Below are 25,276 nucleotides of genomic sequence, written 5' to 3'. Positions count from 1 at the left end.
CATTCCGTTCCGGTGATTTTTTTTCCTCCTCCCGCTGGAGTGTAAGCACCCTTCTGTGCTCCAACCTCACCCCTCGATGGGGGGCCATTCTTAGTGTCTGAGAGACAAAGGCAGTCCTAGGAACCTCAGGCAACTTAGGTCCCCTGGAGCGCAAAACCAAGGCCCAAGGGGGAAGCATCTAGGATTGGAATTGGCTTTGTTGATGGAAGAACTTTCTAATAATTAAAACTGGTGCAAAGGTGCCCATGGTATCTGAAAACTGGATGGCCACCTGCCAGGGAGGTCAGAGAAGGGACGCAGCAGCAGCCGGGGCAGGTCTGGGCTCCCTGAAAGTGTCTTCAGAGTCTTGTGCTTTGTAAGAACAGTTTTTCTGAGCCGCTCTGCCTCAAATGTCCACGTGCCCTCCCTGGGCCTCCAACAGCTCTTTGCTACGTCCAGGAGCAGTTGGCTGCCAGCAACCCTGATTCATCTCTGCTCCTGGCCTTGAGAGCACTGTCCATCAGCTCGGCGAGCATGTGCTGAGAGTGTAGCTCAGACCAGACTCCAGCCCCGGGCGTGCGTAGCCGAGATGCGGAGCTCTGTACACGCAGGGACGGAGCCCGACTGAGTCCCATCTTCAGTATTTCACTCTGTCTAGCACCAGGCAGCAACCCAGAGAGCCTGAGCGAGCTATGAAATAGGAATAAAAGAACCCATTCCATTTGGGGGACCTCTTTTGCCTATTTTATAAAATTGTACAAAAATACAATGACACAGACCTACATTTTGTAAAATTTTATGGAAATATCATATGAGATAGGCCTCAATTTTAAGCTTTTGTGATTTTGAAATTCATTTTCTTTTCCTTCAACACTTGAAAAAAAAAGAAAAAAGAAAATCACTGTCTAGACTCCCCAGATGAGGGCAACGACCCAGAAACAAAAAAGATTTAGAGGATGGCTTCTCTTTTTTTGCAGTCGTGATCACTTTTCTCCCCCCCCCCCCCCCACCAATATCATTTGCCTCTTTTGCCAATTCCTAGGAACTGAATGAGTTAAAGGACCAGATTCAGGACGTAGAAGGCAAATACATGCAGGGCTTGAAGGAGATGAAGGTACCAGTTTACACAAGTGTGGGCTGACGGCCTTAACCCGGCTTAACTTCAGAAAACCCTGAAGAAGGCACGCAGACAGCATGCTCGCCCTCGGGAGCCTCCAGGCTGCAGAACTCCAGGGGGCAGGGGCGCTGGCGGGGCCTCATGGCCTGAGCAGCCTCCCCAACGCAGCTTTTAAATGAAGCCCTGAGCCCAGTGGCCCTTAGGAGGATGATTTACTAACACACTTCCTGATGCATGTTTTGGACTCACCCTCCGTCCCCGGCCCACACCCGGCTTCTTCTCACTTGCCACAGGAGTGTACCATGCAAGGCTTTTGGGGTTTTCTTTCTTGTCCCCCCCTAGTTCCCCACAAACGATGTTTCACTTAATTTGCGTCTCTAAGGGCTGGAAGGCCACCAGGAAGCCAGTCCTTATTGCCGTGTTTCTGAGACACCCAGAGTACTTGCTTGCATGTTGTAGAGTTTCACTAGCTGAAGCAGCGTTCCAGCGTGTACCCTCCTGGATTTATTTGAGCAAAGACGCATGACAGTAAGAACGTGTTGTCACGGCCTCATGCCAGCCAGGAAATGTAGTGGCCATATTCCTTGGTGGTGAGGTGGGTCGTTGAAGGCTGTGTTCTCTGTGGATCTAGTGCTAGATGGTAAGCCTATGACTTCCTTTTCAGTTCCAGAAAGGAACCCCTGGAATAGTCTGACTTTTCTATCACAGGGACACCAACCAGAGGCCACGCTGGTTTTAAAATTAATCAGTCCCTGGCATGCTTGTCACCTCTCCTTGAAGAGAGGGGGTTGTTACGGTTGACTCTGAATGCACGGTGAGAAGGGGGTCCCACTAGAAATCGTCGCAAGCATAGGCGAGCACGGCCCGGGGCTCCAATAGGCCTCCTCAGGGGCCTGACCACACAGTGCCCATCTCTCTTTCGCTTTGGGTAGTTCACCCACCCTAGGGATTTGCCCTCCCTGTCCTGGGGTCACCTTCCCCGGATCTGTGCTTTGGGACAGACACACTCCCCCGTTGCCTGGCCGGCCGATGAGGGTGTGAGCTACGGGAGGGCTGTGTTTCCTCTGTAGGTCTCTCTCCCCACGGCTGTCCTTTCAGAGGAATGCTCTCCATCCTTCCAGGACTGACCCAGTGAGACATGTGTAGCTTGTTGAGTCGTCCGTAGGTGGAAACTTAAAATTCCATGTAATCCTTTCCCGGTTCCCAAGCCCAGCCAGAGCAGCCGGCAGCTGGGGACAGGTGTTTTCTCACCTGACACCCACTGGCTCTTTTTGGCATCCTGGTCACATTTCCTGAGGGACAACTTCAGAAACCAGAACGGCCCAAGCCGCTATGACGGGTCCCCCTGAGTCACAGAGTCAGGTCCCAGGGTTAGGCCCAGAGCCTCCCTGTCATGTGTCTCCCTTGCACTGATGGCCGTGGAAGCCATCTTCCTCCAGACACAACTAAGAACTAACTTTCTGAGTTAATGACTAATACTCTTGAGTGGTTAATAACCGATTTGACTGCATTGAAAGAGGGGAATTTCTGTGCATTTGAAATTGTCATGTGTTTCTTATCTGGATCCATTTGCCCTAAGAAATAAAGTCTAAAACTAGGGCAAGGTTTTCTTGGGTTTTGGGGTTTGTTTTTTTTCCTTTTTGAAGACCGCTGAACTAATCTTTGTTTTTGTTTTCTTACACAATTTCAAAAACACGACATGGTTTCTGCAGGACTCACTAGCAGAAGTGGAAGAGAAGTATAAGAAGGCTATGGTTTCCAACGCTCAGCTGGACAATGAAAAGACGAACTTCCTGTACCAGGTTGATACCCTAAAGGACATGTTGCTAGAGCTCGAAGAGCAGCTGGCTGAGTCCAGACGGCAGTATGACGAGAAAAACAAAGTAAGCGTCAGTGTGAGAGAGGACAGTGGAGTGTGTATGTGTGTGTGTATATGTGTGTGTGTGTGGTATACAGCGTGTCTGGAAGGTTTGTGTGTGTGTGTGTATGTGGTATTCAGTGCGTCTAGTGTGTGTGTGTGTGTGTGTGTATGTGGTATACAGCGTGTCTGGGGGGTTGTGTGTGTGTGTGGTATACAGTGCGTCTGGTGTGTGTGTGTGTGGTATACGGCGCGTCTGGGGGTGTGTGTGTGTATGGGTGTGTGCAGTATATGGCATGTCTGGGGGGTGTGTATGTGTATGTACGTATATGGTATACAGCGTGTTTGAGGGGTGTGTGTGGGTGTGTGTGGTATATGGTGTGTCTGGGGGGTGTGTGTATGTATGGGGGGGCGGTGTGTGTGTGTGGTATACAGTGCATCTGGGCTGTGTGTGTGTGTGTGTGTGTGTGTGTGTAGATGTCATCATTTTTTTAAAATGATGGTTCTCCATTTGTCCAGGAGACCAAACATCTGTGATTAAGAATGCCATGCTCTTTACTAAGGGCTTTGAAATATTAATATGCACAATTTCACTCTGTAAACTAGAGACAATTTTAGAACATCGTGTGTTTTGCACATAAGATAAAGTCATGACCAGGAAGAAACAAGCCTGCAGAGAACTCACATGTTTGGATAGACATAACTGGGTGCTCCAGGATTCTCCTGTTGGGGCAGCTGGCTGGCTTAGGAGAGCCTGAGCTCTTGACCTCGGAGTCATACATTTGAGCCCCACATTGGGTGTAGAGATGACTTAATAATAAGATCTTAAAAAAAAAAAAAAGATGTTCTTGTTAATAAATATACATTTCTGGATTTTTGTTTTGTTATCTCTTAACACCACCAAGAAATAGCCAACTGCAAATATATTCGTATATTTTATTCCATTTAAAAGTTACATACTTCATTAAGCTAAATTAATTTATGATAGCAGCGAGAAGTCTGAGCCTGCATTGAAATCAATGACAGAAGACTAATTAGATGTTCTCTGTAGGATATAAAGCAAGGAATACTTGTTTTTCATACTTTAAAGAGTTAGTTGGTCTATCAAACCCTGGGATATTGTCCAATTTTCCAGAGTTGTTGAGATAAACAGAAAACTTAATGTGTGAGTGTCACTGTCTTTTTTTTTTTTAACTGGCTTTATCCCCCAAATCCCAAGGGTTAAAAACCAAAGTGCCCTTAACAACTCAAAGGTCTCCTTCTTTGACTGCTTTAGAATTTAGAAGCTCAAGAAGTTGTTGGACCCCAGTGGTCGCCAGCATATGCTAATGCTTCCTAAATATTCCTGGGATGTCATCAGCCAGGCATCAGGAAACAGACTGAGAACCCTCAAATCTAATTCCAGAGAATTTGGGTGATCCTGGAATGTTGTCCCAAGCTGGGGAACACGGACCAAGCAGAGCCCAATAGGCAGGCCCTTGTCACAGCCAGGAGGGGTCCGTTCACCCTCAGACTTCAGAAAGTGGGGGAGCAGGTGAGGCCAGGGTGAAAAGCGCAGGGCACATCCCTCCCAGAATAATCCCCTGACTGACCTGGTAGGGGGAATCCCCGCTGTCCTAAACTTGGGTACCAGCCCATCCTCAGGGATGGTGCAGGATTGGAGCCGAGCCAGAGAGCAGAAGAGCGTATTGCCATGTCACAGGGGCGAAGGGGGAGGGTCGGACTAGGGGAGCAGCTTTTGGCCCTGGAGTGGGGGCCCTGGAGTACAGGGTTGGCCATCCACTTAAGAAGCTTGCCAGAGTAGACCATGTTTACCCCCCTTTTTATGCTAAAGAGTATTCCTTATCAGATTTCAAAATCAGGGCGAGGTCCATTCTAAGTCCTTCATGCAGCTGCCTCCTCCAGGCCCCCCGCACAGATAGCCTCCATAGAAGGGGCCCCCCTGGGCCCCTGCTGGCCTGGAAAGAGTCAGGGAGCACCTGTCGGATGCACCAGGTCAGCAGGCAAAGTTTACAGGAAATCAGAAAGTCCAGAGAAGCGGGCTTGTGTTGCTAAAAAGGCCTTGAAAATTGTGATGACTGGTAATAGGGGGTTGTTCCAAGGTCAGTGTAAGTCCTGGGAACATGAACTTGAAAGGCAGAGAGTGCGGTGTGGTCACTGTGTCCGTGCTCTTCCCCGCCCGTGTAGGAGTTTGAGAGGGAGAAGCACGCCCACAGCATCCTGCAGTTCCAGTTTGCCGAAGTGAAGGAGGCTCTGAAGCAGCGGGAAGAATTGCTGGAGGTGGGTGGCTCTCCCTTGTTCGCTTTTCCTCCTGCGTCTTAGGAGTATTTGGGGGTTCGTTACGAAAGTTAGCCATGTTCTCGAAAATGGAGGGTTTAGGCAAATGCTCCATGCCTTACTTAAGGAAAATAGTTCCTTTCATTGGTGAAGAGTCTCATTCCTTGGGGGCTTTGTGTTTGTATCGGGAGGCATGAAGGATGGGATGATGGCCCCTGAGATGTCCACGTCCCGATCCCTAGGACCTGTGGCTGGGGCACCTCAAGCGCCAGAAGGGACGTTGCAGGCATGGTGGACTTAATGACCTTGTGATGGGCAGGTGACCCTAGATTATTGGGGGCCCATTCTCATCACTGGATCCTTATACAAGGATGCAAGAGAGGCAGCAGGAGATACAGGGAGAGGGACTCAAGGCTGGTCCCATGTGAGGAAGGGGCCATGAGCCAAGGAATGTGGTGGGTTCTGCCCTAGAGCCCCCAGAAGAGAACCCAGACCTGCCTGCATCTTGATTCTGGTGCATCAGACTCAGTTTGGGCTTCTGAGTTCCAGAACTCTAGGAGAATGAATTCATGTTTTCTTTAAGCTGCTGAATTAATGGTACTTTGTGATCTTTGCAATAGGAAAGTGATACAAGATTGGTTCTTTTTCACTTGTTAACTTGAACTAGTGCCTGTAAGTAAGGATGTCCCCCAGGCAGGGTCTCTGCCTGCTCCTCTGGCCACTGGGGACCAGGCTGAGGAAGCAGTTCTGGCGTGCAGAGAGGGATGTGGGCTGATGCAGGAAATGGGGCTGGTACGTCCTTGGCACGCATCTGTGGGCTCATGGGCAGTCACAGCTCGGATTATCGAGCCCTGCACTTCGTCTTCCTGCTTAACCCCTTATCTGCTTTCTTTCTATCTGTTCCTATTCCTCAGGAAATCCGACAGCTACAGCAGAAGCAGGCGAGTTATATCAGGGAGATTTCTGATCTTCAGGAAACAATAGAGTGGAAAGACAAGAAGATAGGGGTAGGCCTCCCAAGTCTGTGGGACTTTGCCAAGGGGCAGTCCACGTGCAGGTGCAGAAACACGTGTGTGAGCGTGCATGTGCCCTCGTGTGACACAGGACTAGTGACACGGAGAATTCACTCACTCACTCAAGCCCACAGTAACTCTGACCTTGAAGTGGGCGTCTGACGTGGGGTGGGCAGGCGTCTTGTTGACGCTAACTGGGCTCTCTGCCTGTGCCAACTGGGCCAGCAGCACCCTGAGACGCAAGGAGTGGGGAAGGCACCGTAGAGCAGGTGGGACATGGGGAGGCTCAGGCCCCTTGGTTTCTCTGTGTGGTGGGGCCTGTGCCTTTCTTAAAGGCGTCAGAGGAAGCTGCAAGGTGGCAGGTGCTGTCCCCACCTGTTCCCTCCTAGACGTGTCCCCCTGGAGGCCCCAGTTCCCTCTTCTTCAAAAAGAAAAGCCACCGCAGCCCACCTGCCTTTAGGAGTGATAAGTAGGAAGACAGCAGCCCACTTAGAGGGCCAGCCATGCTTCCTGATGACAAAGGGCTTCCAAAACCCCGCAGCCCGCCCTGCTCCACTCTGATGCAGATCTCTGGAGCACATTGTCGGTGCACAGACCACGTGAGGCCGTGCTGGTTTTCCCCCTATATCCTCACCCATGCTTGTTTAGGATTGCTGAGCGTGCACACGTTGTGTGTGCTTTAAGACCACTTGACGTTTGTGACAACAAACACCAAGAATTGATGTAGAAGAATAGCCCAAGTCGTCACCTGGGGTTTCTTACGCATTTCTTCTTATTCCTCGTTTGTCTCTCATCCAAGTGGGTGCATGGCTTGTGTTCATTCTCTCACTGAGCTAGAAAGCTGTGCACAGGCAGTGCAAAGGCAGTGCTCCCTTAAAGGCATCTCTTAATGCCTTTAAGGGAGCAGGAGGCAACATTCCTTGGCTGCCATAAATTCGTGAGAAGCTCAGTACTCGCATTTTGTCTGTCTCCTGAACGTATTCTACACAATGCTTTAACTCTGGTGGTTTTCTACATAGTGGAATCCTTGTTCTTGCTTTAGTCACCTGCTCACCTGTGTGAATCTTCTCTCTCTCTCTCTCTGCTCTGCTCACACTCAGGCTTTAGAGAGGCAGAAAGAGTTCTTTGATTCCATAAGGAGTGACCGAGATGATCTTAGAGAAGAAGTAGTCATGCTGAAAGAGGAGTTAAAGGTATGAAGCCAAAGTAGAGTTAAAAAAAAAAAAAATCCAGGTTCTCAAGAATGACTCTATGTGTGTACTGGTATTAATTAATTGTGTGTCATTGATTTGAGTTCTGGTTAATCAGTTCATATCTTCGGTTAACTGACACTGAAGAGACCCATAAAATGAACGTGGTTTCATTCCGGTCTGCCCGTTCCTTTAGATGTTGACAAGCATATGTGATCTCAAAAGCACCTCTGACCTCCAAGAATTCTTTTATACTGCATACATTTTTTTCTCATACCCATTGATAAATTCTCCAGGACATCACACCAAATTAGAGAATGTGTGTGTTTCTTTATATTAAAAGTTCAAATTTAAGAACTTCTCCAGCTGGTTGGTGGCGTGGGTGAGGCTCACACTAATTAGACTTTGAGACCCTGTGGGCTGAGGAAAATTCCATGTCTTGTTTGTGCCATGTCTGGGGGTCTTCAGCTGCTGGCTAGACACTGAGTGAAGGAAAACAGGCTCTGGGTGGGTTATCAACATCGTAGGAGACAGTGTCAAGAAAAGGGTATAGCTGTGGCAAATTCCAAGATCATCAGTGGAGACATATCGGTGTCACCTGCTTATGGTCAGGGGTCAAGGCCAGAGCAGTCAACTGGAGGGAACAGGTTCCTATCACCACTACTCCCTGGGCTGTGAGCCTGGCACTGGGGCCTCCTCTGAGCTCAAGGAGAGAGCCATGGGCATGGGGGTAGCAAGTGAGTATAACTGTTTTTAGAGTGTTTCACAGTGCCATAAGCATGAATTATATTTCCCTCAAAGACACCAAACATTCTAGCCAATTCTTTATTCCTTCTTTCATAAGTTGTGTCTATTCCTTTCAGAACAGGCACATATCTCTTTATCTCTCTCTTTTTCAAGAATGCAAGCAGGGTGTTAAAAGGAGTTCACTTTACAGGGATTTGCCCACTGCTCTACCATGTGGCAGCCCATAGGTCCCTACCTCCAGTTACAAAGGATGCCTGGTAACAGCATCTTGTCACCAGCGCATCAAGACGTGGACCAGAGCATCAAGACGTGGACCAGAGTGTGTAGGAAAGAAGTCGCCCTTGGAGGAAGACATCCCAGCTTTGTGTGTGTCAATAGGATATTTATGATTGTGGTGCCTACCCCTTCTCTGATTCTGTTTCCTTGACTTCAAGAAAAATAATTTCTTTCTCATTATTATTAATAAAATAAAGTTTAACCTAGTATGAGTCCGTGAGTATTACAACAAGTTCGTTTTTGTTCCCAGAAACATGGAATAGTCCTAAATTCAGAGCCAGCCACCAACGGAGAGACTTCAGACACTCTAAATAACGTCGGACACCAAGTTCCCTCCAAGCTAACAAAAGAAGAGTTAAACGCCCTCAAGACAGCAGGGGACGGGATGCTAGGTAAGTACCCTCCTTCCTTTGGGTCTTTTCATCCTCCAGTCCGCATCGATTCACCCTCCATGCATCGTCAGAATTGACATAATCATCACTGATCAATTAACACTCACACAGCATGCCATGTGTCCTGCCACTTCCTGGGAACGCCCTTGCCACACGGTGTGACCACCCACGTGTGTTGTCTGGCGTGCCTCTCTGTGCAGTGCTCACCACCAATGGCTGAAGAATACGTTTCTCTTGCTTCTCAAAGCCACCAAGTGAAACCGCGAATGCAAGGAGTATCATCTCGGGAACGCAGGGACAGTTCTGACGCTACTCATTGGTTTTCCTCAGCCACGTGCCAAGATGGCTTCCTAATTTGCTCCGTTACAGACTTCTCCACAGATCAGAGTAGCAGAGGCTATAAAGTGAGATAGTTAGCCCTGGTTACAAGCCAACTCTGCACATCCCAACACCGTTACGTATTTTGAGGGCGCGAGGTGCCTGTGGACGGCATGTGGGGGGTTGTGACAGAGTACGTCTTGGGTGCCATTCTCAAGCTAGCACTCAGTGGCCTTGGGTAGGGGGCGAGGCGGACAGGCAGCCCCAGGCTGGGGAGCATGGGTGGGGTGGAGGGGTGTCCTACCCACCAGAGTCTGAATGTGCCTTCCCCTCTATCAGAGGTGTTGCCCTTTCGTACATCAGTGTTTGCTTCTGAAGCATAGAAATTGGGGAATCCTATAGATTATAAGAATACTTTATACAATTTGCAAATATCTGAAAAGATTCACTAATTAATATTGGTCATAATGTTTGGCTTTTGGGTAAAATGAGCCTTCTGAAACCAGGGTGCAGCCTGAAGTTATAGCCTGCAGGTAAGGCTCGCCTGTCCCTTGCTGCCCGCCACGTTCCTGCTCTCGACAGTGAGGCTGGAATCCACCCGGAGCCCATGTCTTTCATTTCCATTTAGAAGGTTTCATCATATATATTTTTTTAAATTTATGGAAATGTAGAAACCTCTAGGCCCCAGCTTCTCAGGACTTGCTTCCTAGGGAGATGTCCCTCATTATCTCGATGACTCCTAAAGGGACACAACTCTTTTGTTTGCATGAAAGTTGCTGAAGGAAGATAAATTGAGTGGTTTCCTACGTATAAGCTGTGTGAGCAGCTAGGAATTTGATCACTTCGCTCTTGTTCAAACATATGTTTTATAAATCTTCATGAACTATTAGGACACCAACCCTTAAAGCACCAGAAATAGCACTTTCCTAAGTGGTCTCCAAATGGTTTTTGATTGCATATCCCTATCAATAAATAATTGTGGGAACTTTCCAAGACGTATATTTTTAATTCGTACATACACATACTATTTCTTCAATCTGAAGTGTGTGTTATAAAACATACTCCCTGACAGACATCTTTAAAGGGTGAGGAAAGCTAACTAGGAGCCCTCCTACTTCTCCCACTTTCTCCGGGGTACATGTACCCACCTGTGGAGACCACGGCGTAATAATTTTATCCCGCTTCGACTTTTAGGGACAGGACATCTGATATGCGGGGGGTTGGTTGGTTTGGAGAATCTAAGATACAAGCGTTCATTCCAAAGTCGTAATATGTTTTCAATTTGTACTTCTTTTAGTTGGTGAATAGCTTATTATTGATGAGGTGGCCACCGTGCTTGTGAGCGCTGGCCACCTGCCAGACCTCCCCCTTCTCCACCCTTACCCCCTCATCCCCCCACCCCCACTTACCCCCCCTGCTGGGGTGGGGCAGAGGTGTTTAGGGTGTGTCAAGGACATCAGGCTGCTTTCTCAGGAACACCATGCTTCATTAGATGGCGGGGCTGAGGGTGGATTTCTTTTCACCTCACATGAGCTATTGAGGCTGAGTTTGCTAAGGGGGATTGAATGTTTCTTTCAAAACTTCCTTGAAGGTGGTTTTAGGCCTGTGTGAAGCGCAGGGCAGTTGGATAGGCAGAGAAGTGGGAGGGGTCCGGATGTGCATCGGGAAACCGCTTTAGGTCATTCTGAAGCCCATTACTTGGGATTGTTGGCTGCCCGATGCAGAGCTCTATCGGTTAACATTTAACTGCACCTTTGAAAATCAGGTCACACCAGCTGGCACCGGCCGCCACTCCCGCCTTTGAGACAGTGGCCGTGGCCTCCACTGATGGAGCATTTGCTAACGGGATGAGTGCTTTGCCGCACAGACTTGGCAGAGGCTTCTGTCTCGTGTGATCCTTTGAGGCCGCGCTCTCCTTAGGAAGGGGGTCGGGTGGGGTGAGAGAACGTGTGTTTACACTGTGATGTGTGCTCAGTGGTCACCACATCATGGGGTCCCTTCAATTTTCTCAATGGTCTTTTAGGAAGAGCCAGTGAAGTGGAGGTGCAAAGTGAAATTGTGGAGAATGTGGGGAAAAAAGAAATCTTGCAGAATACTGAGCGAGAGCAGCACAAGGAGGACCCAGCCCAGGCGTGTGTGGACACAGAGGTGTTCTGCCCTGGTGAAAGTGCCGAGGACCAGAAGGCCTCTGAAGATGGTGCCCCCTCCCTGGGAGCGTTAGCAGATGCTGTGAATGAGGAGCAGGCTCAGAACCAGATTCTAGAGAATGCTTCCCTCCTCGAAAATACAGAGCAGGTTGAGTCCGATGAGGTCAGAAACACGCCAGGCGATAGGACGGGGGCTTCCCTTGAGCAGTCCGAATGTTTGCATGTGTTAGATGGTGAAACCCCAGGTCCTAGGACTGGACAGGACAGTTTTGATGCCTTGGATATCAAAAACCACAGCAGAGAATCTACAGAAAACCAGGAAGACTTGAATGCCAACTTGGGAGAGGGTAGCACAAAGCTGTGTGCAGAATCCAATTGCCTGCAACCATCTGAGGCCAGAGGACTGGGCCTCGCACACACGGGGCAGCAAGACGGGAGCCCCACGGAGGGTGTGGTGGAAGCAGGGCTAATGGGGCCTGGGGAGCAGGTGAGCACAGAAGCCTCTGGCCCTCCAACATCCAGCAATGACAACGTGAGTCTTGATGAACAGCGTGCCACAGAAGCCCCCACGGAGCTGGACCCAAGCACCGGGCGGGATCTAGACAAAGAGTTCTCTGAGCAGGAAGCCGCTGAGCCCCAGGAACTCCCAGGTCAGAGCACAGTGGTAGATGGGGAGCATGACAAAAAGGAGGATGGGGAAAGAGGGTTGAGGGACGCGGAACCAACACAGACAGAATTGCAGAACGTTCCTTATTGCCCAGAGGCTGGAAGCAGTCCTCAGGGAGCAACAGGTCTGGCTGTGGCAGATGCAGAAAGTGAGCCCCTAGATAGGAAAGACACCGAGGAAGAAAGGAATGACCAACAGGGAGAGGCACTGGATTCATCACAGAAGAAGACAAAGAACAAGAAGAAGAAAAACAAGAAGAAAAAAACAACAGCACCTGTAGAAACCCTTAATGAGGTCGAGAAACAGTTAACATTTCAGGACTCAGATTTAAGTGAGGTGAAGGAAGATGAGCAGGTAGCTCTTACTGACAGAAAACCAGTTGTAGAAGCACCAAATGAGGTGACTGAAAGTCCAGAAGAGGAAAGTGTAGCAGGAAGCAGTGAAAACCCTGATCGTCCAGAAAATCCTGAAATTGAGTTGGATGAAACACTTAACCAAGAAGACAATGATGTAAACACTAAGGGGGGGAAAGAGACAGCTGATAGCGACACATCAGCTTTGGGGGATGACACAACCCCTTCATTAGGCACAAGTGCCGGAGATAAGGAGCTAGAAGAAGCCATGATCAAAGACGGCGCTAAGGGTGATGGTGCCGTGCACAGGGATCCTCCAGAACCAATGAGCGGAGGAGCATCCAGCAGCACCCTGCTGGAGCGTGAGGGTCCCTTCAAGGACAGTGAAGATGCCCCTCAAATGGGAAGTACAGAGCAGCACGAGATGGCAGAGGGGCCCAGTCAGAGAATCAAGAAGGTCGCAGAAAAGGATGACTTGGCACCCAACATGGAGCTGGGTGCCTGCCCTTCAGAAGGCGGGGATGAGCCGAGAGGCGAAAGTGAGAAGGGCAGAAGCAAGGAAGACTGTACCATGTCATAAGTGGGCAGAGGCCAAGAATTGCACAGGAAGCCCAGCGGTCAGGGGCTCGTCTGCTGCCCCCCTGGGTGAGGTTCCTAAAACTTTCCACATGGAGATAGATGCACCATAGGACGGTCAGCCACCAAGCTATCCACCACATTGAGTTACAGACTTACTTGTAGCTGTATTCTTCCTCATTAAGGTTATCACCCCGATTAGAAAGAAAGATACATCTGTAATCAGTAGGAGTCCTAACCGAGAGCATTCCTGCCGTGTCAGACCATGGTACACACGGCGCGTTTCTGCATACAATCCAAATGAAGCTATTTAACGTTTGCCTTGCGCTGATACTCTTGACCAAATCCATCAGCATCCAACTGAAATGACCAAATGGCATTCTGAGATTTGTGAGTACAGCTGATTTTTAATATGTCTTCATTTGAATCTATGTCCTTTTGTATTTGATTTTGATGTGTACGTTATAACCTATACAGTATTTTGTTTTAAAAGGAGATAAATGGCCAAATAGTGTATAGGTCACTGAGTGATAAGATTTGCACCTTAGGACAGTAATTAATCATGTTAGGGATAAGAAATAAATGTATCTTAAGGCACTGGGAGATCTTACTTCCCTTTACCTCATATTAAGTATTTTATCTCAAACTGATACCTTTGATCTCGTTGATAATATCTGAATTTATTTTGTGGATTTTGACTTCACTTCATGCTGATTATGTACCAAAGTCATTTTATACAGTCTTTTTTTTTTTTTAATTTGTTTCTGGAAGAGACATATGTTGAAATTGCACTTCCCAATGCAGATTTTGTGCAGGAGAGCATTTCTAAAATTTATTTTTTTAACCTTTAAATTACTTCTCTTTCTATTTGTCTTTGATCCAAGAGAAAACTATGAAAGGTACCGTTCTTGCACAAACTGCTGATTCGACTATAACGGGATATTTTAAATAGTTGAATCACTTTTGGTATTTTGGTATAAATATTTTCATTTGTTGTATCTCAATATATTATTGGAAAATTCTTGATTTGATCTTCCTGAAGGAAGTATATATTTTCTATACAAGGAAGCATTTTTTAAAATAATTGTAAAGTTAAATTAAAAAATTGTAAAATACTAAAATCACAAAGGACTGTACATTATGAATGCTATTGACACTTTATGAGATGAAAGAATTCATGTCACTGTTACAAGGTATAATTGAGTACAAAAAAGACCAAAACCTCAATAAAATTTGAGGCAAGCATAAGTGTTATTATGTAATTGAAATAAAAACATTTTATAACTTTACAAGCCTGTGATTCCACTCTTTGGGCTACTTGAATTCCAGCAGTGGCTACTGTTCTACATAATTATTATCTTCAAAGTAGCGCCTACTTCTGGGCTGCTAATTCTCGGTCTGTGTTGTGTGAAGGACTCATTACATTGTCCCTCGAGAGTGAACATCTCTCCTGGTACCTAGACCAGGGCTAGCATCATGCCCTCCTGGGGAGAACTGGGAAGATCTGCCCTCATAGACTCTCCTGGGATCTGTGGTTCTGGTGAGGAGCCCCAGTGAAGAAAGCTGTCCGTTCTGTTGCTCTGCTAACGTTTGCCAATACTAAGACTACTTTGAAGGATGTGGTGAAATTGGCAAATTAGCACTGACTCCTCGCCTGTCAGTGTCCTGATGCGAGGGGCCAATATACCCTCCCCACTTGAGCCCTGTGAGTGGAAAACTGCGAGGCTTGCTAGAGAGTCTCCCACCCACGGGCTGCAAAGACCTGGAGAGGGGGCGGATGCCTCTAACTTTAGCAAAGCCACACTCAGCCTGGAATGGGTCTCGGGAAAGAGCTCTCATTCCTACTTTCAGAGCTCCCTGGGGAGATGATTCAACAACGCAGCTCACTGGACGGTGAGATCATCAAGCCATTTTGAGGTCTTCCTTAAAAGACCTTAAAGCCCTTTCCTCTGTTACTTAACAGCACATTTAAGGACATTGTGGCATACTTCATACCCCTTAGGTCAGCCGTCCAGGGCTCTTGATTATTCACGCGTCCATTTAAGTAATAGACGTTTTGATCACTTCATATCCGGAAGGCACTGTGCCAGTGGACAGCAGATAGGACCGGGCTTCTAGCGGAAGTGACCGGCTGAGAATCAGAAAGTGAGCAAAAATGAAAGTTTTGGGGGGTAGATTCTGAACAGCCAAGTCAGTTCTTGATGATAATCTAAGAGTCTTCACTGTGAGCATCCGCTTACCCCGCGAGAAGGGGAAAGTGACATTGTAGCAGTAACTGATGTCCACGGGAAGGCCCTCAAGCTACCAAGGTCAGTAGAACCTTAGGGACGTTCAGGTGAAGAAGGCACAGAGGTATATAAGGCATTTTGGAAAGATTTGATGTCAAAAAATTAGACTCAGAAGAAGACCAAAAGGCTACCTGTCAGCCACAACCCCAGAGGAACCAAGACCCCTGACGTTTCACTCCCATACAGAGCAGAGGAAAATGTTCCATCACTGATACCTTAATCAAAAAGTAGGGATGTCTTCTAGCCCCAAACCAGAACGTAGCTACTGTATATAAAATGTAAATCTTCCTTCAAAAGTTTAAAGTATACTCATGGGTGTACGTAGAAAATAAGGAACGGCAACAGAATTTTGAATTCAGGGTTCTTATTTGATGATATACAAAGGTGGAGAAACAGTAGAGTGTTTTTCAGGGGGTTTTGGAAATGAAGTGTATTGCACTGAGTACTTTCTGTAATGTTTAGTGTTTAGCAAATGGAAAACCTAATGACCTGAACATTTAAATCTCTACTGTCACTAGGACCCTGGAGTGCTAGTTCTGGGGCTTCATGCAGTTTGGGGTTCCTGTTTTTTGCGGTAAACCCCTTTCCTAGGAGACAACCTTGAACAGTGTGCCATCGAAACAAAGGAACCCAGCAATGAGATTTGTGCCAAACACCAAAACGAAAGGAAGGGGTGTTCATGCCTACAACATGTTAGAATGTGTGATTTATCAGCGTGATGATCGTAAATAGAGAAAACTTTGTCTTTCAGGAGAAGAAACCCTCACTCTTTTCCTTTTATCCTATCCACAGCAAATGTTATTTGCATATTATTTTATATATCATTTACATAGTGTTTACTTTTTTTTTTTTTAACTGCATGTTTTTCAAGATGTGTATGACTTCAGTGGTGGATAACATATATAGTTGCCATCTGTACACACCTCCCAGGCTCTGTAAATAGGAGAAAAACCCTGTCCCTGTTCTGGCTTTTGCAGGAAGGAGGTGCTCTCCTGGTGTGGGAGGCTGGCCCCAGGGACCATGGAAATGGCCCACATGGATTATAATCAGACTAAGTCAGGCAGGGCAAGGCAGGAGCAGATTCCTTGAGAGACCTCGGCTTTCCTCTCACTATCTTTGCCCATATGGAGGGGAGGTCATTTTCCTCTGCCTCAGGAGAGGAAGCTAGAGGCCCACGATGGCTGAAATTAACCCACAGAATGGAAATCCTGCTCCTGAGAATGTATTATTACCAGCCAGCTACCCACCCTCACTGTGTTTTACTTGCTCTCTGAAAACGGAGCTGGAACCTGCCCTCTAGGGTTACGGGCCAGATCCAGGTAAAACAGTGCAGAGAGGGAGTGCTTAGTGCTTGTGGTCCTTGAGGGGGGTTGGCCTTGCTGCCCCTGGACAGCTGAGGTGACAAGGTGCAGGCCAGAAAAAAGACCAAGGGGAACAGGGGCTCAGAGAATGTCAGAGCTGCTGACACTGGCTGCCCTGGTGACTGTCCTAAGACCTCGCCAACTATAAGTGCTTCTCATTTCATGGGCCTCTTGACATGTGTTCCAGAACGTTTATTGGAATTCAGTATGGAAAAACCAGACTTTAAACAATTGAAATCCCTTCCTAGCCAACACGTGTTGATTTCTTCCCCATATAGGAGGAAACTCTAAATTTGAGATACTGTGACTTCATTTTCTTCCGTGCCTTGTTTCTAAGCACAGCAGTTGTACCCTTCGATGAATAGTTTATGTCTGTTCATGACAGGGTATGACAGGCCAGCCATGAGCAGCGGAACTTCGTAAAGGCAGGACAATGGTAGGTCCACAGTGCTCTGGGGAGGGGATACGGTCAGCATCTTGATGATGTCCCACTGTGCGCTCCATGAATCAGACTTAGTGATCTTTAAAACTACAAAAGTCGTGCCCTTTTTCTTCCTGTCCAATTAATTTGCTTCTTTCTTTTTTCCATCCTCTCCAAACGTAGTTTTAAACTTCTCTCCAATTCCGCTGTAAAGCTTGTCTCCCTTAAAATTTCACTTCTGTGTTTTTCATATTCTCACTCCAAGAGTGAAGTCGTTTTACCCTTATTTCGTATTTGTTGGCCAGCTCCATTATTATATCTTAACGTTTATTTTGTACTTGCTATCCAGGATATTCAAAGTCTTCTAATAGAAACGGGATGATAATAAAATTTGTACAATAGATGGATGAAATTCAAGATCACTTTCTGACATACTCATTGCTTCTTAGGATGCTTTGGGTTTTGTATATAGAATATAAGATAAAAGTTACATTGAATAAAGAGCTGGGTTCATGACATTGGTGTGTCAGTGTTAGATGGGCTTGTAGAAGAGAAAGAATAAACTATCAGAAACAATTTGACTGTGTAAATTAAAATGGAATTCCAGAGGGTCATAAGTTTGTCTTCTGTTAAGCTTGATATTTCTGGCTTAATTTATTTTGTGGTTGTGCCTTTCAAAGTAACGACGTGGGGCGCTTGGAAGAACAATTAGCAAAGCATGTGACTGGGAAGAGAATGTTGACAGGTGATTGTTTAGATGGAAACAAAAGTGCATTTTATGCAGATGATCTATTTCCTCTTTCACGCGGGGAATCAAATCAAAACTGTGCAGCGTGAGAGCACCATGGCCTCAGGAGGAAGAGTCTCGGGCCGGCAGTCCGGCTCCGACTCCAAGGTCTGGGTGTAGATCTGGAACAACAGAGGAGTACAGTGGTTAGAGGTGTGGGCCCCTGCCTGTAGAAGAGGGAGAGAGTAGCAGGGCGCACCTGTAGGGCTGTGTGGGTGAAGGTGCAGCCACTCAGGCCATGCCTGGGACAGAGTGACCATGCAGTACCCATGAGCAGTGCTGTCACCACCATGTCTTCCTGATTTGGCCTTTACACCGGGGTAGGGTTTTGCCTGCACCCCTAAACTGTCCCCGGGCTGGTCTCCTCCTCTGAAATCTGCAGATTATATCCCTTGACACCCCTTCAGAGGAATGTCTGGGGGGATTTCGAGGGGCATGCACTCTTCGGTGACCAGGTGGCAGGGGTGACAGAAATCCACAGCATCACTGCAGCTCCCAGGACAAGACCCGCTCTGCAGGAGCAGGGGAGCAGCTGTGTCATCAGCAGACCTCCTATTTGTAAATGTAGAGTCAAAACTCTGGCACTGGAGTGTTTCTGAGAGAAAAGAGAAAGATCCCTTCTTCTGGGCCATGACCTTGGGAAGTCAAGGATAATGAAAATGCCGTTGATAACCGATCACGATGCTCCGTCTGTTTGTACCTCGCTAATGATGTTCGGCCGTGAAGCCTGTGAGATCTTGTGTTGCAGCGTGGTTTGGCCCTAGAGCCCTTGCATGCTAACCCCAAGTAGAAGACTAGCCCGTTTGCATGCAGCCGGACGCTGCCCCTGACGACATAAGCATGTTGTGAGAGCTTGACCCACGCCACTCTCCCTCGGCTGACGTCTTCCCCAGTCCCGTGTGTGGCCTCATTCACTGTGGTACGTGTATAATACCTTCATCATCAGTTTCACTAACCTGAATGCTCGCTCTCCGGTTTAGCATTCTGCCGAATGGTGCACTCCGCGGATTCACCCCAACCTCTGTCTTTCTGATTTCTTTAGATATTAGGTTGAAAAAGCTTGTTGATGAACGGGAATGCTTATTGGAACAGGTAACCATCTTTTTATTACTTTATGGGTTCCCCGACGGGCGGCCCCTGAGCCTGAGAACCTTCCCATACTTACTTTCTTGCTTTCTCGGGGAAACCCTAACGCATCATGCCTGAAAGCAATTACCAAGCCAGCCTGTGCCCTTACTAGTTCTTTCCACGTAGGACATCGCAAGTCATGTGAGGTTCAGAGAGGATGTCCCAAAGACTCGAGGCTGGGGAACCAAATGTGGTTCGCTCTATGCCGATCGCTGCTTAGAACAAATATTTATGTAGAAGGGGCTAGATGAACCGTGGAGAGTCAGGTGCTAACAGCACTCCTCCGACTTCTGCTGGCTCAGCGAAGTCGGTCTGGGGGTCCCTCAGTGATCAGCACCCCTTTCCAGAAGGTACTTTCTTCTTGGTGCAGCTGACCAAAGTTGTTGACCTTCGTCGCATTCTTCCACCTCCAGAAACACTCACTGACGGTCCTGCTCCATCTTTTTGTGCTCAGGGCAGTTCCTCAGTCCTTCTAGGATCACTTTCTGAGGAAACTCAGTTCCTCCCAGTTTCCTTCATAAGCCTAATCAAGGGTATTTTGCTGTACTGTTGACAATTCCTCGGAAGGTTGCTCTCGAAATCGGGGAAAGCACTCAATGTGGTAGCTGCATTGAAGTTCCTGGGATCTTTTAAAAACACGTTTCCAGGGGCACCTGGGTGGCTCAGTGGGTTAGAGCCTCTGCCTTCGGCTCAGGTCATGATCCCAGGGTTCTGGGATCGAGCCCCGCATCGGGCTATCTGCTCCGCAGGGAGCCTGCTTCCCTTCCTCACTCTCTGCCTGCTTCTCTGCCTACTTGTGATCTCTGTCTGTCAAATAAATAAATAAAATCTTAAAAAAAAAAAAAACAAAACACGTTTCCATCCTAATTCTGTAGGCATTTCCTTAGAGCAGTGCAGCATACCAGTGGGCAATCTGTGCCTGGGTTTCTGTTCTGCTCTGTGCTGGCTGTTGGGGGAGGAGGCAGCTTCCACTGGGGCCACAGAGGTCAGAGGTTAACAGGATAAGGGCTGGGAGACTGCCCATCAGACACCCGAACTTTCTACAGTCCTGGCTGCTGACCACCCTTCCGGCTCGACATGCCTCCGCCGGAGGGAGCAGAGCTCGGCAGAGGCCAGCTCCCTGAGCAGGGGCTCTGTGAGGGAGCACACAGTTCTGTTAGACCCTCGGGATGGTGCTTCTGGGCCTGGAAGGCTCCAGAAGGCCCTGCCCAGCTTCTAAGTGAAGAATGCGAAGGTGACTAGTGCACTGACTTGCTAACAACTCTGAGATAAACGTTTAAAGTATGTTATGTATAGTCTCCTGAATTCAAGAGTAATTTCAAACTTAGAAATAACTTTTCGGGGGCGCTTGGGTGGCGCAGTGGGTTAAAGCCTCTGCCTTCGGCTCAGGTCATGATCCCAGGGTCCTGGGATCGAGCCCCACATTAGGCTCTCTGATTGGTGGGGAGCCTGCTTCCCCAACTCCCCCCCCCACACACACACACCCGCCTGCCTCTCTGCCTGCTTGTGATCTCTCTCTGTCAAATACATAAATAAAATCTAAAAAAAGAAAAAAAAAAGGAAGTAACTTTTCACCCAGTGTTACAAAATAATTTCTGCCTGATATGGTGAACCTGATTCCATTTTCACCCATTATGCTCTTACTTCCTGAGAAGAGTACCAATGGGCCAAAGGTGTTCATCTATTTATTTGGATTGGTTATTAAAGGTGAGAGACACCCCCCCCCCATGGTGGCTGGTGGATTGTAACCATTTACTACATTTTTCTTGTGCTTGATTATGTAACCCCGATCTCTTGGGCACCTTGAAGACCCAGGAAATAACCCCACAGCAACACTCAACTGTATTATGGGGCATTGGTTTCTGCACCTCTTCCTTTGTCATAGGCTCTACGCTCAAATTTTGGCCTCATTTAGAGTCAAGAAATTCACACATTTTATTGGTGGGTGTTTTCAGATTAAGAAACTCAAAGGACAGTTGGAAGAGAGACAGAAGAACGGCAAGCTGGACAACCCGCACCCCGGAAATGACATCTTAGAAAATGGGACAGACATTCACGTAATGGATCTGCAAAGTAAATGTCCAACCTCGTGGGGAAGTAAACCCTTTACATGTCCTGTTTGTGTGATCCTGGGGCTAGAGGAGAAAAACCGTCATGGCCAAGAACACCCGGCGTACCCCTTGGCCCCCAAAAGCCCTTGAGTACAACAGTGCAATGATGTCTCTGTGTGGGATGGAACTGGAACGAGGCTGGGCAGGTGGGCAGAGTGGGGATGATCTTGTCTGAGCCCTGGGACTCGAACAGGTGCCCCCAAAATGTGCACCAAGTTACCACCATATGATACACTGTGAGAAACGGTGTTTTCCAGGCTGCATAGGACTTCAGCTGATGGTATGGAAAAAGTAAAAGGCTTTTTTCCATACAAGTAAACTAGAAAGAGGCTTAAAGGGAGATAAAATTACCCGAAGTCTTCCCCCTTCCCCTCCCCCAAACACTTCTTTGTGTTCTGTGCTCAGAGGGGCTCTCCTGCCTGGCACCTGCCCAGCCTGGGCACAGGGAGAGAGCTTGCCTTCTCCTATCTCAGCTCTGCCCCGCCCCCCGCCCCCGCCCCCCCCCATCCTCCTTACCCCGTGGGGCCACAGGCCAGAACTTCCAGATTTGCATGCCAATGACTCAGTAGGGGACTTGGATCCCAGGTACTATTGTTTTGACATTTTAAAAAGCCCAAGAGCTTAACAGATTTTCCTTCTCTTTCAACCTTTAGGGGATGCCAACAGACAGATCAGCGACCTCAAATTTAAACTTGCAAAATCTGAGCAAGAGATAACCGCATTAGAACAAAATGTATGTGTGTGTACTTTTAAGCGATAAATGGGGAGTGAAAGCGATGATTAACTGAGGTGTACTTGCTAGAACTCGCCCTGGAGGGCTGAGCACAAAGAGGAGCAGAGATTCACAGAGCCAGAAAGGGCTGTCTGTGTATTTCCTGCAGAGAGAGAAAGTAGGGGAGGAAAGATGATCACAGGGAAGATTCTGGTTGTTATAATGGATATTAACCCGTTATAAACAATGGCTTTTGTGGAAAATCACTAATGTGGGCGGGGGTGGGGGTGGGGCTTAAAATGTTCTTTAAAAATAATTTATTAGAAAGCATTTCACGTGGAGCCATCCCTCTTTCCCAGATTTTCTGCCTCTGTCCTTGGTTGGCTCGCTCTGGTTTCTAGATAGGGGGTGTTTATGCCTCTAGCATGTTGGGCCAATCTGGGGCAAGCTGTGTCCTCAGCCAAGGGAGAGATGAAGTTGGTACTCTAACCCCCTCAGTTATGGGTCCCTGTGGCTAGCACTTTGGGGAGTTTTAGAGGAAACAGAAATGAGAATAGCACGCCTGGGACCCGACGAGTTTAGGAAGCAGGCTTTTGGTCTCAGTGGACTGAAAGTCTCAAGTGGGTCGTGGCTGCTCCTGTCCCTCGCCACAGGCCTGGCTGTGGAATGCCATCCTCAAGCCTCCTTCCTTTCTTCTCTACTAGTTCCTGGCCTTTTCTTCTCCCTTGCTTCCTCCCCACCATGCCACCCCAGGGAGAGTGACAGGAGCTGAAGCCCTAGCTGAACCTTTGTCCAGAGCATCATTCTGCCTCAACATACCTTCTCCTGCAGAATGGCCCCACATTGGGGAGGGACGGCAGCACTGTGGGAGCCACGCCTTTGGACTAGGGTCAGAAAGGGGAGGGGACCCTCACAGCCATCAGCACTGGGCTGCCCAGAAGGGCTTACTTGGCTAGAACCTCTACACAGCCCTAGGCGCTAGGTCTTAACGATTTGCATAGTCTGTCCTCCCATTTGATAACTTTGCCCTTTGATTCCACATGTGATAAAGCAACTGGAGAAAGAAAACAGGCCTGTTAATTTACACATAGGATGTTTCCCTTCCTTCTAGGTAATAAGGTTAGAGAGTCAAGTATCCCGTTATAAATCGGCTGCTGAAAATGCCGAAAAAATAGAAGATGAACTTAAGGCCGAAAAACGGAAACTCCAAAGAGAGGTAAATTTTCTAGGCTGTTGGCAGGGAAAGAATGGGAAATGATGGTCTAACTGTCAGCCGAGAGAGCTTCTGCCTCTACCCCCCACCCCAGACTGTTCGGGGCCTGGCGCCAAAGCCACCCCAAAGGGCCCCGCCAATGCCCCCAGGAGCCTGGGGCTGAATCCCAGGTCTCCCCATGATGGTGGCTGTGGGACATTTGTAGGTGGCCTCTTCTCTCCTGCTTCTCTCAAGTTCTTCTGGTCTTTGATTTTCTGCGGCTTCGCCCTCATGCATCCTCTGCAGTTTTCCTACTGTTGGTTCTGCTCGGGATATATTATATTTCTTGGATCCATGAAGTCTGTTTCTAAGTCAAGTTTGGAAAGTTTTCACCCACGACCTCCTTACGTATTCCTCTTTCCTAGTCTCTCCACTTCCCCTCTGGGGCTCTAACCCCGAGGTGGTCAGACCCTCTCCCTGCAGCCCCCATATCTTATATCCACCTGTCCTGCCCAGCTCCTTACTGCTCTGCCGGTAGGTCTCCGCATTCACCTTTCATCTTTTTAAAGTGTGTTCATTCCTGATGGTTGCTCGTTGTATGGTCGTGTATGCTTCTTTGTTAACTGTATCCTTCTCTCTTTAAAGATATTGTACAGGAACACTGTTGTGTTTTCCATGCCCACCCAAGCACTGACCCATGTTCAGTCTTGGCAGCTTGAATTCCCTTGCTGGCTCAGAAGGCTTGTCCTTCGAGTGTTTGGTGTCTCGTGAAGTGATGCTTGATTTTGATGTGCAGGGGTCCTCCGGGCCTGACTTGGGGAAATTTCCTGCAGAGGGGGATTACTTCTGCTTCTGCTTCTGCCTCTGCTAGTGAGAGGGGGTGCAGGGAGGCTAACCCATGCCAGGACCCAAGGACGCCCCCCACAAGGCCTTTGGATCAGAGGTAGAGCTGCAGTCTCTGTTCTGAGGATGTGTGTCTCCACAACCACAGGGCGGTCGTACCCCCACCTGTCCGCCGTGTGGCCCTGCTGGTGTGGCTTCCACTCTGACCCCCAGGCTCTTGTGGCCTGGGCTCTTTGGTGTGGCCATCTTGGTCTCTGCCATTCCCACTTTGGTTTCTGGTTGTAGAAACCTTGCCCCCGGCTGCCCAGGCCTCAGGGACCAACTCCTCCAACTGGCCAGGGCTCAGCTCTGATATGTTCACCTCACTTATGTTTTGTCAGACCATTGAGACCCCCAAGACTGCCGTGTCTGGGGTCGAGTTGTTTCAGAGGAGGGTTGCCTAGTCACTCCTGAGGCCAGGATCTTGTGCCTTGAGTCCCTTAAGGAATAGTTAAGAAATATACACATGCACGCACACAGGGCTTGTACTGCAAGGAGCTCAGTGTGTCCAGGTGACAACTGTCCTTTGCAGTGGGATGGAATTTTGGCAATCCTTTTATGTTGGGTGGAAGCAAGTTCCTCAAAGCTGCCTTTCCTCTTTGTTTCCAGCTGCGCTGTGCATTGGACAAGACAGAAGAGCTGGAGGTGAGCAACGGCCACTTAGTGAAGCGCCTGGAGAAAATGAAAGCAAATAGGAGCGCGCTCTTGTCCCAGCAGTAAGCATCAGCTCTGTCCAGGAACCCGGTCAACAGATGGAGAGCATGGTGTCGTGGGCTTGCCTCTGTTCCTGTCCCGGGATTGCTGCTATGTCCCCTGCTTCTGAGAGTGCCCAGGGAGCACTTGGCTCCCACGTGCTCCCAAGCTGGCCCAGCCACAGCCCCGGCAGCCACCAGATGCCTCTGACTGCGGACCCGACCCGGGCTGGGGCCACCACTCCGAACCCGCAGGTCATTTAACAAGCACACCGGGCCCACGGGAGCTCCGTGTCCCACGACGCGGCAGCCTCGCAACGCCACTGAACATGGCAATCAAAGTAAAGATTAAAATGCGACTTGAGTTTTCTTTTCATGTGTCTTGCTGAAAGTTGAGGGGAAATGTTACAGTGTCGGGACTTCTTTTGGGGCAGAATCTACAATTGGAGCGACTTTGGTAGTATCTTAGCCTACGCTTTTCATACACAAAACACTGTGGAACCACAAGCCATTACCAAGCAAATTCTTTCACTAGAAACAAGGGGATGGTCTGGAAGTAAAAGTGACCTTAAGAAGACTCTTTACAGGCAACAAATGAAGCTTTTCTAAGGGATTTTTGCATCATTTCAACCCTACGAACACTTTTTTCCAGGGTAATTAGGCAATAGCTCCACTGAAAATGACAGCTTTCCATTCGCACTATGTAACCCTTCTATTTGGACTTGAAGTTGTGAACTCCTTTTAAAGAATGTACTATTAGAAAAATTAAAAAATGAAATGCTGAAAAATTTT

The 25,276-nt window shown here is 48.1% G+C and overlaps 1 protein-coding gene across 17 annotated transcripts in view; it reads left to right on the top strand.

Annotated features, from left to right (window-relative positions):
* LRRFIP1 (LRR binding FLII interacting protein 1) overlaps window positions 1–25,276 on the top strand; it is a 140,950-nt gene extending 115,674 nt beyond the window's left edge. For 7 of the 17 annotated variants that reach the window (XM_080799077.1, XM_080799065.1, XM_080799075.1 and 4 more), the window contains 11 exons: window positions 1,022–1,093; window positions 2,809–2,979; window positions 5,142–5,234; window positions 6,146–6,238; window positions 7,345–7,437; window positions 8,708–8,849; window positions 18,810–18,859; window positions 20,851–20,968; window positions 21,660–21,739; window positions 22,830–22,934; window positions 24,402–25,276. In XM_080799077.1, coding sequence (XP_080655203.1) covers window positions 1,022–1,093; window positions 2,809–2,979; window positions 5,142–5,234; window positions 6,146–6,238; window positions 7,345–7,437; window positions 8,708–8,849; window positions 18,810–18,859; window positions 20,851–20,968; window positions 21,660–21,739; window positions 22,830–22,934; window positions 24,402–24,512 — 1,128 coding nt within the window. In that variant the 3' untranslated portion in view covers window positions 24,513–25,276. Of the gene's footprint in view, window positions 1–1,021; window positions 1,094–2,808; window positions 2,980–5,141; window positions 5,235–6,145; window positions 6,239–7,344; window positions 7,438–8,707; window positions 8,850–11,190; window positions 14,199–18,809; window positions 18,860–20,850; window positions 20,969–21,659; window positions 21,740–22,829; window positions 22,935–24,401 lie in introns of those variants that run through there. The other 10 variants (XM_080799067.1, XM_080799068.1, XM_080799070.1 and 7 more) reach the window with 7 other exon arrangements.

The sequence above is a fragment of the Martes martes genome (genome assembly GCF_963455335.1).
Source record: "Martes martes genome assembly, chromosome: 3".
NCBI classification, from domain to species: domain Eukaryota; kingdom Metazoa; phylum Chordata; class Mammalia; order Carnivora; family Mustelidae; genus Martes; species Martes martes.
Note: the sequence above shows the minus strand (reverse complement) of the source record. Positions and strands in the feature narration are given on the sequence as shown.